The sequence below is a fragment of the Pezoporus flaviventris genome, unplaced genomic scaffold (genome assembly GCF_033815535.1).
Source record: "Pezoporus flaviventris isolate CSIRO_AGI_PZ_B2104156 unplaced genomic scaffold, CSIRO_AGI_Pfla_v1 ptg000010l, whole genome shotgun sequence".
NCBI lineage: Eukaryota > Metazoa > Chordata > Aves > Psittaciformes > Psittacidae > Pezoporus > Pezoporus flaviventris.
In genome coordinates, this window is record NW_026892558.1 from 1,663,224 (window position 1) to 1,679,157 (window position 15,934).

Consider the following 15,934-nt stretch of genomic DNA (forward strand, 5'->3'; position numbering starts at 1 on the left):
GTGCATCAAACATAGTAAAACGAGCCAGTGAAAAGAGGTGATGGTCCTGCTGAATTCAGGTTTGGTGTGGCCTCACTTGAGTTCTGTGTGCAGTGCTGGGGCCCACCATTTAAAAAGGGCATGAAGGTCCTTCAGTGTGTCTGAATGTGTCCAGAGGAGAACAACAAAGCTGGTGAGAGGTCTCGAAGGCATGTCCGATGAGGGGCAGCTGAGGAATTCAGGCTCATCTAGTTTGGAGAGAAGGTGGCTGAGGACCAGCCTCACCTTCCTGAGGAAGGGATGTGGAAAGGGAGGTGCTGAGCTTCTCTCACTAGGATCCAGTGATAGGAAGCTTGGAGATGGTTCAAACCTAAATCAGGGAAGGTTAGTCTGGATGTTAGGAAACATTTCTTTACAGGGAGAGTGGTCAAACCCTTGAACAGCCTTCCTAGCTAGTCAGTGCCCCAAGCTAGTCAGTGCTCAAGAGGCATTTGGACAATGCCCTTAAAAACATGCTTGAACTCGGTCAGCCTTGAGTTGGTCAGAAAGTTGGATTAGATGATTGTTGTAGGTCTCTTCCAACTGAAGATATTCTGTGCAGGTGGGATGTGACTCTGCCATCACACGAGTGTTGTTCAGCTCATTGCTAATCTCCACCTTCAGCTAACATCAACCTCAGACTCCCATTGATTTGGAGTGCTTCTTTGATGCCCTTGTTTGGGATTGTCCAGACTCTATGGAAAGGAGACTTTGTTTGCCTTCATCAAATCTGTGCTAAGTTACAAACAAATATAGATATATTGGGTTAATTTTTATACAGACATAAAAATTACATGTTTCCTCTATATGTGTGTGGGTAACAGACAGTGAAGAGTGTGTACAGCAAAGGTCTCTGCCCTGTCTGGGGTCAGAGTGACGATAAGAGTGTTCATTTTAACTACTGCTGGTTCAGACAAATCTAAAAAGGTCTGAGGAAGAGGACAGGAGATTGTCATGAGGGTAAGAGTATCCTCATTGTACATTTTTTGTTCAAAATCACACATTATTCATGGTTAGCAAATGAGCCTTTTTTGTGTTGGTTTTGGTGTTCTGTTCAGTTTTTGTTTCTTCCTTTCAATTCCTCACCAGCAATGTGTAGTAGAAAAACAAACAAGAAACCCACAAAAATACACCTATGGAAGTAAACCCTTGGAGACTTCTAAATGCCGCTTCCTGACTTCTTCAGAATTGAATTTGATGCTTTGACTTGATGCCTGTCAGTTTGGAGCAGCTTCACTTGGAGCACCCACACTTATTTTAAAGATGATGTTGGGTTTTTCTGTACCTGTTCATTTCTTAACCAATTTTTGTTCTGGAATCACATAGCTGATCTGATGTGAGAGATGGATGACAACCAGATAGAAAAGGATACTCTCACTTTAGTCTCTAAAATATTGATGGTAACCTCTTTTGGTTTAGATCTGAAAATTTGAGGGTTCTGTGGCTTTAATAGCCACAGCTATTAAACAAAAGAATGTGAAGAACTTAACGTTCAATGGAGCGTATGGAATATACATACTTTTAGTTGTGATAACTGTAGTCAACTCTGATTTCCTAGACCTATGTAATCAGGCACTACTTCTTAGCTATTGGAACTTGGCGCTGTAGTGTTGTCAAAGGGTTGACCAGATAGCTTTTACTTTTTGTAAGAGGGAATTACTTCTGGTGTGGGATTTTAGTACAGTATGAACTGTAGTTTTGTCATTCGGGTAAACAAAATGCATGAACAATACATGCACGCGCACCCCACCAATCAAATATGATGTTCTTTTTCAGCAATACTTTTTAAAAACTTTCAGTACTGTATTGTAGTTAAAGATTGCCTTTTGTTGTAAAGTAGAAGTAATGTGCCCCATTAAACGTACAGGGAACAGAAACTTCAGTAACTTGTAACTGTAGGTCCAGTGGCTACTGGAAAACTGATTTCTGGTGGCTCAACTACATGATTTCAAACTCAGGATCCTCAACTAGTCAGTGGAATTTGGATGAGAAGTTTTCTTACTGTACATATCTTTTGAGGGATATAAGCCTTGATTTAACACAGGTTTAGATTAGAGGATTTAAATAATGGAGATGCTTAGTCTTTGCTGTGATTTAAGGTATGTTGGTCATCGTGGCTGTGTTACAGGTTGTAAAATGCAGGTTTATGGCATTGCTTTGCTCTTGGTATGAGTTTAAAATCACACCTTTTGATAAATAAGTTCACCTTTGCAAACAGGAACTGCCTTACCCTTATTGTCTGAAATGGTGGAAGGAGGGACCACAGAATTGCACGGGCTGTACTATACATATACATATATATATATATATATATATATATATATATATATATATATATATATATATATGAATACCCAAGAGGGCAGGTGACTCTTGGAGGTTTGGTTTCCAAAGTGTAACACGTGAGCCAGCAGCTCCACCAACACCTGGAGCTGGCTCTGAGAGCTGCCTGCCCACAGGAATGGTTCCTCCTGTGCTCAGTCCCATCCATGCTGGGGCAGGAGGAGGTGATGGCACCAAAGCTGTCAGTGAAGGGATGGCAGTGCTGCTGGCCCTGTCTGACACTGTGTCTGTTCCAACAGGGCATGAAACCCCTGGGTGAAGTTTCTGGGTAGTTTCTCCTCCTCCCATTACATGCCACGTTCTCATCCAGTTTGTCCCTTTGCAGTAGTGACAGCACCGGTGAATGGGCATGGGTTAACGGATCTGTCTGTCCTTTGAAACTGTGTTGTTCTATGTCAGACTGCTCCATTGCTTTCTTGGCATCATCCATTGACTCTTGGCACAAAAACCAAGGGACGTTAAACCATGAATTAGCTTTCTTAAAGGAAAATACCTCTTTTTTCTGTTTTTTCTCCCTTTACCCTTGTCTTTCAGTTATACCTGCCGCCACTTGCGGAGATATGTATATGTCTTGGACAAACTGTATTTCCCCCACTCTCACTGCTCCACGCTGCAGCATTGCTTCTCGACCCTCAGTGACAATGGAGAGGAACTCTTGTCTTTAACTTGTTCTCACATTCTCAGATCCTATGCTTCCAGGTTATTAACCTCTGCTCTCCATTTACTGCATGCTGCATGCTCTGTGACTGGTCTGTGCATGTTTTCAGTAAACTGATGAATAGAATAATGTTAATTTATAAGAGGATGTTTTGTGTCTTTGTGGCATCCTTGATATAGGTCCTAAAAATGTGGTAGAAATTAATGTCTGATAACATTTTTGTTTCTTTTTTATTATATATATATATATAATGTGTGGCCTTTGGAAGTTTTAAATGCTTTTCATGTTAAACTATTTTAATCCTTTTCCCAAAACTATGACATAAGAGCATAAGCTGTGATTCATGAAGCTTCTATACAATTATGTAGTTTGTTTGGAATTAGTGGAGAGATGTAAGTCGTCTTACATGTAAGTGTCTAATACTTCATTGACGCCCATTGTCTATATAAATTGCTTTTCAAGAACGGGAATGACGAGAATCCACCAGCCCAAAATGACAACGTAAAATCCTTGTTCATGGTGCAGGGTTATATGTGCTCTACAGGAACTGCAAAATAGCAGGAATTTGAGAATAAATTCAACTTGCTGTACCCAAATGTTTTCTCTGAGCTGTTTACTCCAAGTGAAAATTCAAGTTTTACTATTTGACTGTTGACGCTGTGGATAATAAAATATATTAACCAAGATGCCAGAAGCTTTAGGGGAAAAAAGGCAAAAATTGCATGACAAAATTGATCAGAACATGGAAAACATCCAGGGTGGAAATGCAGCTTCCCAGCTAAGCCGGCGTACAATAGCAGTAGACCACACAGTAAACATAAGTAAAACCAGCTTTGATTTGTCAAGGGAAGAAAATACGGCATGCAAGCTGAAATAACTCTTTTTGTACAAAAGAAATTTTATAGCGGTACATAATGATGGAGAGTCACACTGAAGGATCTCAACAGGAGATGAAAATCTAGCTGTCCCAGGGGCGTTCTCCACATTAATTTGGAACAGGGATACAGTATTAAAGTAGGCAAACCCCTAAGATTTCAAAGGCATTATTTAAAAATGAATAATAATAATCAGCACAGTGTACAGCAAAATCTTGTTTATGATGGAATGTTTTACACGTAGGAGTGATATCCCAAAACCATTAAAGAAATAGCTTAATTATTCCAGCTTGTTTCACTGAAATTTTGGTAATTCTGTACAATGGCAGTGCTACAACATTATGTTGGCAGAATCATGCTTGGGAGACTATTACTCCATGGATGTTGCATCTCTCAGGTGGCTTTGTGGATGAAAATAAGCAGTGATAACACTATATGCAGTTTTATATATCCAGCTTCTGAAGTTTTTAGAGCAAAAAGTTTGTTTAATTAGTCTTCATACTGAAACTGATGGAGAAATAGTTTGCTGGTATTACTTTCTGAAATGGGAGTTACGCATCAGTTGAGATATATTAGAATATATCAGCCAGGGAGATTGTAAAATCTCAGGTTTTCATTACAGGCTATCCTTTTATGAGATAGGAGGAGGATGGAGTATTTGAAATAGAAAATGCTGCTAGAAAAATATATAGGTAGCAGGTTTTAGTGGCTAATTCTCTGTTGTTGTTCTGGTGATATATGGCTAGAAAAGTGTGTGCTCAGGAAACTTGCCCATGGAAGTCCATAAATAACATTAAATACAGTGGCATAAATGGAGGTGTCAAAAGTGTGTTTCGTGGGAATCTGTGCATCCATCCTATAGTAAGTACTGCAATATTTTATCCTACTTAGAGAAGAGATGGGATGCATAAATTACAAACGGCAGAGAATTATTTATCATGGTGATTTATAAATTACAGCCCTCCCACTCAGGCTTCTTTGCAGTGCTCCTGGTAAATAATATAAAACTTAGCCTTGACTAATGGCTGGTCTCTAGCGCTGTCCTGCTACCGCGGATGATGTTGCCTGTCTTTAGACATCCCATAGAATTAAAGTTGTTATTACGATTTCAATACGTTTTGTGTGCAAATGTGAATATGCACGTGAACAGTTGTACTTTTAATTTGGAGGTAAGGAGAGGGAATTAATTTGTTTTACTGTATTTTACTTTGTCTTAGTTAAAGTAGGAAATACGAAGGCAGTTTTAGAGTGACAGCACTGACTAATTAGTACTTAATAACTACTGTTTTCCATTAAAGCACTTACAAAGGCTGATTTTTGTGAGATACTGGTGGTGACCTATCAAATCTATAGGCACACTGTATCCCACACTCACGGAACAGCTAACCCTGGTTAAAGTGAGGGAGAGGGGAAGGAAAATTTATCGACACTATGTATGTGGCATATATTCCAGTGTCCTGCAGGGAGGAAGCCCACAGCACCAGGACTCCGGGCAGCTTTGACTGGGATTTAGTACCAGTGTTGCTTTTGGTGGTTTTTCCAAATGATAAAAACAGAGGAGATACAATACCTATTTTATTATGCAATGCATTAGCATAGCATAAATATTGAGTCAGGGATTGTAATCTGTCTAATAATTCTGTTGTGGCTGTGCTGTTCATTGATTCTTGCAGTAACTGCTTCGTGATGTGAAATATATTCTCCCACCCTTACCATTATGGTTTCCTTTTGTATTGCGTGTTTGTCGTGTGATGTTTTTATGCTCGTGTGTGTTCCCTTTTTGTTTTAAACCTCTTCTGGTTGCAGTCAATCTCAGGAAAATTGTTTTTGAAAATGAAACTGGCTTAGTGCATGTACTAGCAAAAGGCAGTTAACAAGCAATGATTTGTTTTGGGATGCTGAACAAATTAAGGATGGTTTTATTTTCATAGCTAGCTTAACATTGTGTGTGTGAAAGAAGGAAATATGGTTTTGCTGAGCCTTGTAAATTGAGTAAACATGTTCCTGAAGCAGTAGAGCAAAATGAAAAATTATATGGATTCTTTTGAATGGAGTATTTTTGCCCAGAGTTTAAAAAAAGACCAAAGAAATATGATGTCAAATTCACAGTTTAGCCATTTTACGTATCTTTTATTACTTAAGACTATGTTAGTTTAAACAGGAAAATGTATCTAATAAGATTTTAATACTCCCTTTCAGAAACGTTCTGGCACATTGTCTGAAGCCTGTAGAGGATAAGCTTTGCAGCTATACTCCTCCCATGCCATCAGTGTTGATGGAATTATGCAATTGCATTAAAGAATGTGCAGTCTTTGCAGGATCAGGGCCTTGGAAGTTAGCTTTGAAAAAATCTGCTAATTACCAGAAATGTTTCTGTTGCTGTAATGTGATGGTGAAGTAGTGCATAACACCAACTTGTATTCATTAACCAGTTGTCAGCTCCTTTTTCCTTGGAGTGTGTGTTGTGCTGGGGCATTGGGGCTGGATCCTGGGAATTCATAGAATCATAGAACTAGAGACTGGTTTGTGTTTGAAGGGAGGTTAAAGCTCCTCTAGCTCCAACCCCTGCCACAGGCAGGGACCCCTTCCACTAGAGCAGCTTGCTCCAAGCCCCTGTGTCCAACCTGGCCTTGAACACTGCCAGGGATGGGGCAGCCACAGCTTCTCTGGGCACCCTGTGCCAGCGCCTCAGCACCCTCACAGGGAAGAGCTTCTGCCTAAGAGCTCATCTCAGTCTCCCCTCGGGCAGGTTAAAGCCATTCCCCTTGGCCTGTCCCTACATCCCTTGTCCCAAGCCCCTCTCCAGCTTTCCTGCAGCCCCTTCAGGCACTGGAGCTGCTCTCAGGTCTCCCCTTCAGGATCCTTCTCTTCCCCAGGCTGCCCCAGCCCAGCTCTCTCAGCCTGGCTCCAGAGCAGAGCTGCTCCAGCCCTCGCAGCATCTCCATGGCCTCCTCTGGCCTCGCTCCAACAGCTCCACGTCCCTCTTGTGCTGCTGCCCCAGAGCTGGATCAGGACTGCAGGGGGGGTCTCCCCATAGCGCAGCAGAGGGGCAGGATCCCCTCCCTGAGCTGCTGCTCACGCTCTGGGGCTGCTGCCCAGCACATGGGGTGTTCTGGGCTCAAGCGCTCACTGAAGCTGGGTCATGGGGAGCTTCTCCTCACCCAGCACCCCAAGTCCTTCTCCTCAGGGCTGTTTTCAGTCCAGCTGTATGTTATAGACAGTCCTTTGCCAGGATGTGGATACCTGTCCTGTTCTTCGGTATGTACAGGAAAGGAATCAGAGTATAATTCTCAAAAGCTGCTAAAAACATTTGCAAGTCTTACATACTTCCTTTGGTTTTAGTCTGTGAAGGGTAGGTGGGGAGAAGCGTGGCAGATAACATTTATTGTTGAACCTTAAACGTTCTTTGCATGGTTTAATGCAATATGGAGAAGTACATAAATTAGTATTCTTTCAGATGAGTATTGACAGGTGTGAATTCTTTTTCTCTGATTCTGTAGATCATTTTGAGCGTTTTTTGCATTCAGCTTTAAGCAGTTAAGTTAAAAATCTCACCCTAAGTTACTGCAAGTAAAATAGTCAGTACATCAGCCTTGCAAGAGTACTCTCTGGATAAGAAATCTGGGTGTTCTCTTCCAGAGCCTCTTCAACATTCTGAAGAATGGTCCTTTTCTATTTTCCTGCTATTTCCAGTTAAAGCACTCAGTTACTTATAACTTTTGGAAATAATTTATATCGCTTCTGATACTTCTTAGTGTGATATTTTATATATGAAGTAACAAATATTGATCCTTAGGAGCTTAACCCCTAAGAGCTGATACTGAAAGTGGCCATCATGTAAGGAGAATGAAAGCATTCTTGAGAAATAATAGCTGTTGTATTATAAACATCTAGTAGGTGTGACAACAGGTAAAGATAGAAGTCAAGACAATTAGTGGTATTATTTTGACTTTAACAGTCATTTAAATGAGAAGGTCTCTGGTGTCGGACCTTGGTTAAACACGGCTGTCTCTGCAAGCCAGTCACCCAGAGTGAAGTCAGTGCAGGTAGGGTTCTACCCAAAGTGGTGTGGGAAAGATAAATGTCTTTTTAATTGGTGTAGGCAGGTGACATTGGTTTAAGAATGAGCCAATAGCCAAAGGTGACAAAAAAAACCCCACCTTACTTCTGCACGAAATTATGCTTGAGTCTTATATTGGAAGGGGCGTCAGTCACAGCAACTATTGAAAGAGGTTTTGGTGAATAACTCGATAAAAGCTGTGAGAGAAGGAAAATAATTTGTGAGTAAGTCTTTATAAGTTTTGAACAACAGCTTTTTCATCTCTTATGAATTGCACCCCTTATTTTATAGGGTTAGAAAATAGAATAATGAAAATGGCAGTGTCCTGATCAATCACAAGCAAGAAACAGCTTCTCTTCACTTATCACTGAAGCAAACTATTTTTGGAATGGTAGAAATATTAGTTTAAAAATTGATTTGGTTGAGGTGTTGGGCTTTTTTAATATGTATTTCTGCAATCTAAAGGTCTAAAAATCTTGGTGGATTTAAGTACTTTCTAAGAATAAATTAGAATAAACGTAAGAATAAGCTACACTTTTTTTGAAAATACTTCTTAAAACCTTTTTTTTTTCCTACCAGATATTTTAGTAAGATTCTGCACCTTGCCTCCAAACCTGGCATCTGACCTACCGTTTGTGGGTCCTGGTCCTTTTCTTTTTCTTTTATGTTCCCACAAACACTATTCCTTGTACTCCACTCAGCATTCTGCCAAGCCAGAAGGCTGATGAGACTGGAATTGGTACCCATTCAGGGATCACAGTATCATTGGTTTATCATAGAGTATAATTATGGGCTAGTTGGGAATTTTTTCTTCGTGTTGAGATGTAGGTCATTATTCATCCAGAGTTGGAGACTGTGCATTTCAGTGCCAATTAACAACGTTTTTTTCTTAGCATGATCATCTGTACCCTGACAAATTCCAACTGCTGTCTTTGCCAGTATTAAACCTAAAGACTCAAAGATGGTATTAGTATCCATTTTTTACTTTTTATTTTCAATGCGTAGCAGTGCTGTGGGTTGCTGGAATAATCATTGATTTCAGTAGTGACTCTACGTGCATTTTAAATGTCTTAGGCCTTAAACATCTGACAATTTCATTAACTCACTTAAGAAGTAAGTAAAAGTAAGAATAAGTAAAAATGAACAAAGAAGAAAAGATATTATCAAACTACATTAATATTTCTTTGAGGATGCAGGCTGATTTGTTAGGATGCTGAGATTTCTATAGAGCAGCTGTTAACTTTTTGTGGAAACTGTTCTCTGAACTTCCATGCAAAATATTTTGTGTGGACTCAGTTATTGATCTCCATCACCAGCAGCAGATGAGGCTTTTTCTTTGGCCACTGGGTGGTGTGGAGCATTTCCCTGAAATCCAGCTTATTTAATCATTTTCCTTTGGGAAATAAGATAGAATTAAAACAAAATACGGTCAGAGGTCTGCTGAATGAATAATTTAATGTTTTATTGCTTTTTTATTGTGATTTTTAGTCAGCTGCTGATAATTTTATTGAAAGGTTGGGTTATTTTATTATGGAAGGATCACTTTACACTCAACATTGAGTGTCTTGGCGGTGGGGAATGGTTTATAAATAATTCTATTACAAATTCTTTGTCTTCGTCGTGCACAGCATATCGACCCAAGAAACCAGTGAGATACCAAATCAATGCTGTGGGTGTTTGGTGGGTGAAAAATCCTGGAGGACTGAGTTCATAGGTCTCAAAATGCTTTTTAAGTGGATACCCATCCATGGGGTGCACATCTAGTGGAAACCCTCATGCATTGGTTTAACTCCTAACCTATTTAGAATAGTGTATTGAGGATAGTTTTTAGGGAAGGTGTGATCAATAAAGGGGAAAGATTGACAATATCAGAGAGTAACTGCATAAGCCTGTTGCAGGCAAAGCGTGTTTTCAAAGACCTGGTATTTTGAATTCCATTCATGTAGGGCACACACTTGGGGTAAGAGGTCTAGGTAGCATTGTTTTTAAAGGACTTGAAAGTACTCTAGGGCAGTTTTATGAGTACTCTGAAATTATTTGACAGATTAAGGCCAAATAAATCCTTTAATAAGGGGCCCTTTAGTACACAAAAGTATAATGCACTCCAGTAGCTGGAAATGGAAGCAAACCTAATTGAGACTGGTTCATCCTTTTTTTTTACATGGTGGATGATTCTTTGGAATAGTTTAACAAGGGCTCTGGATTTCCCAAGATTGTAATTGTTAGATAAGATTGGCTGCTTTCCTAAAAGATATGTCCGAGTCCAACCACAGCTATTGGACTTGAAGGAAGAAGTAGCCGAGGGAATTCCAATGGCCTGTGTCAGACGAGCTGATCAAAGTGGCTTCTTCTGGCATTAAAAATCAGAGTTACAGGCAGATTGCCATGCAGGATTTTGTTGTTTTGTTTGTCCTACAGATTTGTTTAAAAAGCTGCATTTTGAGTCAGAATTTTCCCATTACAAATGTTATCTTCTCAGGTACTGTCCCCCAGGTGGTGTGATCCAAAGAGTACAAAACAGCACTATTTGCCAAAACCCTACGTTCTCAGGCACCAAAAAGAATAATGAAATCGAAAGGGAAAAACTGCAAGATCTGTGTTCTTTCTGTAAAATAATCTTTATTCCTCCCACCCTGGTAAAAATTTATCACAGACATGATCTAGACGCATTCTACCACATTAGCATGTGAAACTAAAACACATCTCAATCAGACGGAATTATTTTTAATTGAATGCTTATGAGCCCACGTTCCCATGAGATGAAATTGGAACAAAATTACTTTCACACATTTCCATCGTAGCAGTATGTTCAGAGTTTGGGGGTTTTGCACTCATACGTAATGTCTGGCAATTAATCAGGATTGTGGAGGGTGTCTTATTCTTTTATAAGTATGTAAATAAGCTATTGTTTGGAAACTATAAAGAGAAATACTCTATAGCTTGCCTGAAGAGTTCAGGAGAACGCTAATAAAATGGATGTCAGACTGAATATGATTTAATAGTTTTTAGCTGAAAGCAGAAAGAATTTATGCTCACGTAAGCCAATCTTCTGTCAGTCCAAGACCAAAAAGCCTTACTGAGGTTCAGCTTCTGTGTAGTGTCTGCTGGCTTTGCTAAGGTGCAGAACATCACCTCTACCTCTCCAGCAGCTTCAATAAGTCATTGTCACTGGCAGCATGGACTGCAGCATGGATTATTCTCTGTTTTGTCCATTTGGTGATGCACTGTTGTCTGTTTTGGTTTCCCAGACAGCATTGCATGAACTTTGACTAGTGAAGGCAACTTAGTAAAATGTGTAATTATTGTCTAAATATAGAAAATTATTCACTTGGAAAATAACAAACATATGTTACTGATTCGAAACATCTTCCGATTTGTTAAATTGAAGCACAGATTCTCACCAAAGCTACATTTTGGCTTATGCAGAAGTCCTCTTTATCATGCGCTTTCGTTGTAATCAACAGGCTGTAGCTGTGATTCCAGCACTCCTTAAGTGCTGATGGAACTAGTGGAAAGTACTGACTGCAGCTAGAATTGCCACAGTTGGTAACTGTGATAAGGTGCTCCAACCAGAATGACTGTAGTTAAACATCAGAATGTATACTTCAGGTTTTTTTCCTTTTAAGTATTTGCGTCTTGCAATAAATTGAGAATTAAGTGTTTAATCCATACAGAGAGACATCTAGGTGTCTACCTCGAACTGAGTAGTGCCATAAATACTAAAATATTTCAGAGAACTTTGCAGACAGCTCTTGGAGACAAGTAAGTGATTAAGGGATTCAAATCATGCATATGAACAGTGGGGATGAATGAAATTTTGGCAAAGGACTCTGAAGAACAGAAGCAACAAGAGATTTATGTTATCAATAGGAGACAAGCTTGGCTTTTAAGGTTGCATGCAAAGTATCCCAATCCATAAAATGTGTAAAATTTTAGTTCAGCAGTAGTTTTTAATCAATAAACCCAACAATCAATAGTGCAGTTTAAAAACAAAAAATTAAAAAAGGAAACCTCACAACATACTCTTAATACTGTAGGTAGCTTTCACTTGAAATGTGATTTGGTTAGCAGGATATGGTGCATAAAATGTGTGGCTGAGTAGTCTGCAGATTCTGGGTTGATTGTTGAAGTCCACCTCGTTGTGCTAGATGTACCGGCTGACTTCAGGATGCATAATGCTATGTTAGTTTAAAAATGATGAGTCCAAGAGAGGAATCTGATTCAGTAAAATTCCGATTTTTTTCAGTAAGCCCAGACTGTCTCAAAGCAAGTGTTTTGATATGTTCCGCAGAGATGTTCTGCACAGGAGCCACAGGGTAGAACTGCTTAGTAAAAATACCTGAGAGTTTCCATTTTCCTAATTAGTTGCAGCTCCAAGGTGCATCAGTGTGGGAAAGTTTGTTTGTTTTAAATAGTATCTTTATTTATAATTTGTTACCAATGTAAGCGATTAGAAGCATCATCCTTGTGGTTCTCCTTCTGGAGTGGCTCTGGGTGATCTCTCAGATGCCCAGCCATTCAGCTTAAGTTAGTGATTCTCCGGCAAAGAGGCAAGTGCCACCAGTGAGGTGTTGTAAGAACATTGCAATGAAGGCAGAGCCTCTGAGTTGGAGAGTCCTGCAGACCTGGCCTGGCTCTGGACATGGGGCAGGATGGGAAGGAAAGGGGATGGATGGAAGGAACAGGGAACACTGAGACTTGATTAACAGAGGTATAGCTGCTAAAGACTTGGAAACTGTCATCCGGATGCATCCATACTGATCGCAATGACCTGAAACACTCCAGATCTGCAGAGTTAGTAAGGACTATTTATCATGGAATCATGGAATAGTTTTGGTTGGAAAGGACCTTAAAGCTCCTCCAGTTCCAACCCCCTGCCACGGGCAGGGACACCTTCCACTAGACCAGGTTACTCCAAGCCCCGTCCAACCTGGCCTTGATCGCTGCCAGGGTATCTGACTACAATAAGTGTTATTTCTCCTCCCATTTTGGTATTGCCATCCCTCACCACAGCCTAGTTGGCCAAGAAACGCAGGGGGGAGTGGGGGGGAAGTGGAGGAGGGGAATTAGTCAGCTTTTTATTCTAATCCTCCAAAGGATTAATTTAAGTTGTGTAAGGAGGGTTTGGATCCCCACTCTACAGCAGGATGTAGGGGTTGAGAGCTGTGAGCTATTCTTAAGTGTTTTTGTTCTTTCGTGTTTGTAAGCTGAACTTGTGAGAAAACATTGATGAGAATGCTCCCACTGCACCAGCCACAGATCAGAAAAAGCAGTGGGAGAGGAAAATAAGAACAACCACAAGTGGTTTCCAAAGATGACTAATCCTGCAGCCCCAGTGTAACCTCCAGGACAGTGATTAGCAGTTGGCTTTTCTTCTAAACGCTGGAAAAGCTTTATGGGGCGTCAGCCTAGTTGAAAACTAGTTCAATACATGTACAGTAATGAAAGAAGATTTTCAAGTTTCCATTTAATGTTCCTGCCTCACATACTTGACCACTTTAGATACTTCTAGGTGTGTTACGTGCAGCTCATCTATGTTACTTAATAGTTATCAGAATATTTTATGAAAGAGGAAAACAGAATTTTGTAGGTGGGATAAGAAGGTGCCTCCAAGGGAAATTGCTTGTCCTCAATAGTTTGATAGTTTTTTTGACTTCCAATTGGTGAAAAATCAGCTCTTATTTGTAATCTTGCATAGATTGAAGTGCAGTCCACATTAGTGGTCTACTAAGAAGTGAGCCTCCCAGGAGCGTCTACTCTACTGAAGGTGAATATCAACCCTACTGGCTGTTAGACGCCACAGAAGTTCTTGTTATGCGTTTGGTAGAGCATGGTCAAACAAAGAGTTGTACTTTCTTAATTTGGAGTTTTATTGTGAGCTCTGCTGTGATTGCTCCTCAGTCTTGCAGAATAGTTTTAAGAGAATTCAATATAGATATTTACTTTCCTCCAAGTGCAAAAAGACACAATTCCTTGCTTTCTCTGCAGCATTCACCCAGCAGAAATTAAAAACTCATAAATAAATAAAATTGGATCTTTCTGGTGTTGAATTCTTCTAGTTAATCACCAAACCATCCCTTTGCTGCTGTAGGATTTTACCCCAAAATAAATTTTCTGTGTTTCCCAAAGTGTTTTGTAGCGCAGCTGTGGTTTTGCTTGGCTTCTACATTGACGTGGTGTTTATTTCCAGCCGGCAGCATTGCCTGCATTTTGTTGTTTGTCTCAACTGTGCTCATGGTCATTTCAAAGAGTCACCAAATTGGTTGGGAGGAGATTGTCATGACCATGCCCCTGCCAACACACAGTCACCTAGAGCCAGTTGCCCAAGGCTGTGTCCATTTTTAATATCTCCAAGGATGGTGACTCCACAAACTGTCTGGGTAACTTGTTTGTTCTTGCTGCGTTTTTTTTCCCTTATGTTTAAATGCAATTTCCTGTATTTCAGTTTGTGTCCATTTCCTCTTGTCCTTTCTCGGGGCACCACTGAGTCTGGCTTCGTCATCTTTACACCTTCCCATCAGATATTTGTATCCACTGCAATCCCCTTGAGCCTTTTCTTCCCTAGGCTAATCAGTCCCAGGTCACACACTCCAATCACTTAATCATCTTTGTGTCTCTTTGCTGGACCCACTCCAGTACGTGCATATCTGCACTGCTGGAGAGCCCAGTGCTCCAGATAAGGCTTCCCAGTGCTGAGCAGAGAGGAAGTGTCACCTCCCTTGATGAGCTGGCAACGTTCTGCCTAATGCAGCCCATGGTGCCATTGACTTTCATTGCCATGAGGGTGCACTGCTGGTGCATGTTCAACTTGGTGTCCACCAGGACTCTTAGGTCCTTTTCTGCAAGGCTGCTTTCTAGCTGGTCAACATGCAGGATCCAGTACTGTCCTTTGCTCAGCTTCATGAGCTGTGGCAGGGGTTGGAGGTGGAGGAGCTTTGAGGTTGACTTCCAACACAAACCATGATATTATTCTATGATTAATGAAGATGTGAAAGAGCACTGACCCCAGAATCCATACATGGGATACACCACTCATGAGTGTCCTCCAGCTGGACTTTGTGCCGCTCACTCTCTAAGCCCATCCATTCAGCCAGATTTCTGTCCCCTTACTGAGCCTTGACTTCATCAGTTTGTCACAATTTTGCTTAATTTGGGAATACTACAATTATCTCGATTTTTCATTTAAGCACCTTTATATTGTTTCTATAGTTGACCACATTTGCAAATTGCTTTAGTATCCAGAATAGTTTTGGTATCAAATTAATCCAGATTGCATCAGTAGGGTTGTGAAAACTCATCTTTGCATACCTTTGCTTGTCAGCTGGATAAATTTCAATTCAGGAAGGTACTTGTATGACACAACATGCCTAGAAACCTATGTTGTGTCTCTTCCATAATATCCCATTGAAATACAACTTGTATTTGTTCCCACGCTCTGGCTTTGTCTGCTGCTTCCCAAGGTGGAAAGGAATCAGCATCCCAAGCAATGAGCGTTGTACTTGCTTTTTGTACAGTATAGGATAGAAATTTGTTGGTGTTTGCTCTATCATCATACTAATTGAGTTCTTGGAACTGTTTCCTTTGCTTCGGGAAAAACAGAATGACCTGAAACATCACAGAAATTTGCCTTTTTAAAAACACATTTTGGGGAGGGTGGGATTTTTTTTTTGTTTTTCTGGGTTTTTTTTAGGAATTTGGGAGGATTTTTGAATTGATAGAGGCAGAAAGTATTACACAGGGGAATAAGATGTATAAAACTGAGTGGGAGGTAAAGTGCAAAGCACAACCTCTTTTCTCTATGGGAATGAGGTTAATTTTCGAATAAATTGAAGACAATCTAAATTTAATTACTGTGCATCTTGAGGGACTGGGACTTAAAAAAAATATATATCATGTTGGTTTTTAAGATGGAAAAATATTGCACAACTGCAAGAATGCTGAAATGAATCATTAAATCAAATCTCTATCAGCTTTCCCACC

The 15,934-nt window shown here is 40.2% G+C and overlaps 1 protein-coding gene across 11 annotated transcripts in view; it reads left to right on the forward strand.

Moving 5' to 3' along the window:
* Positions 1-15,934, forward strand: part of DYM (dymeclin) — a 224,463-nt gene that overhangs the window by 128,427 nt on the left and 80,102 nt on the right. For 10 of the 11 annotated variants that reach the window (XM_061450486.1, XM_061450488.1, XM_061450489.1 and 7 more), the window contains one exon: positions 2,896-3,060. The exons of the other annotated variant lie outside the window; for it this stretch is intronic. In XM_061450486.1, coding sequence (XP_061306470.1) covers positions 2,896-3,060 — 165 coding nt within the window. The remainder of the gene's footprint in view (positions 1-2,895; positions 3,061-15,934) is intronic. 11 annotated transcript variants of the gene reach the window in all.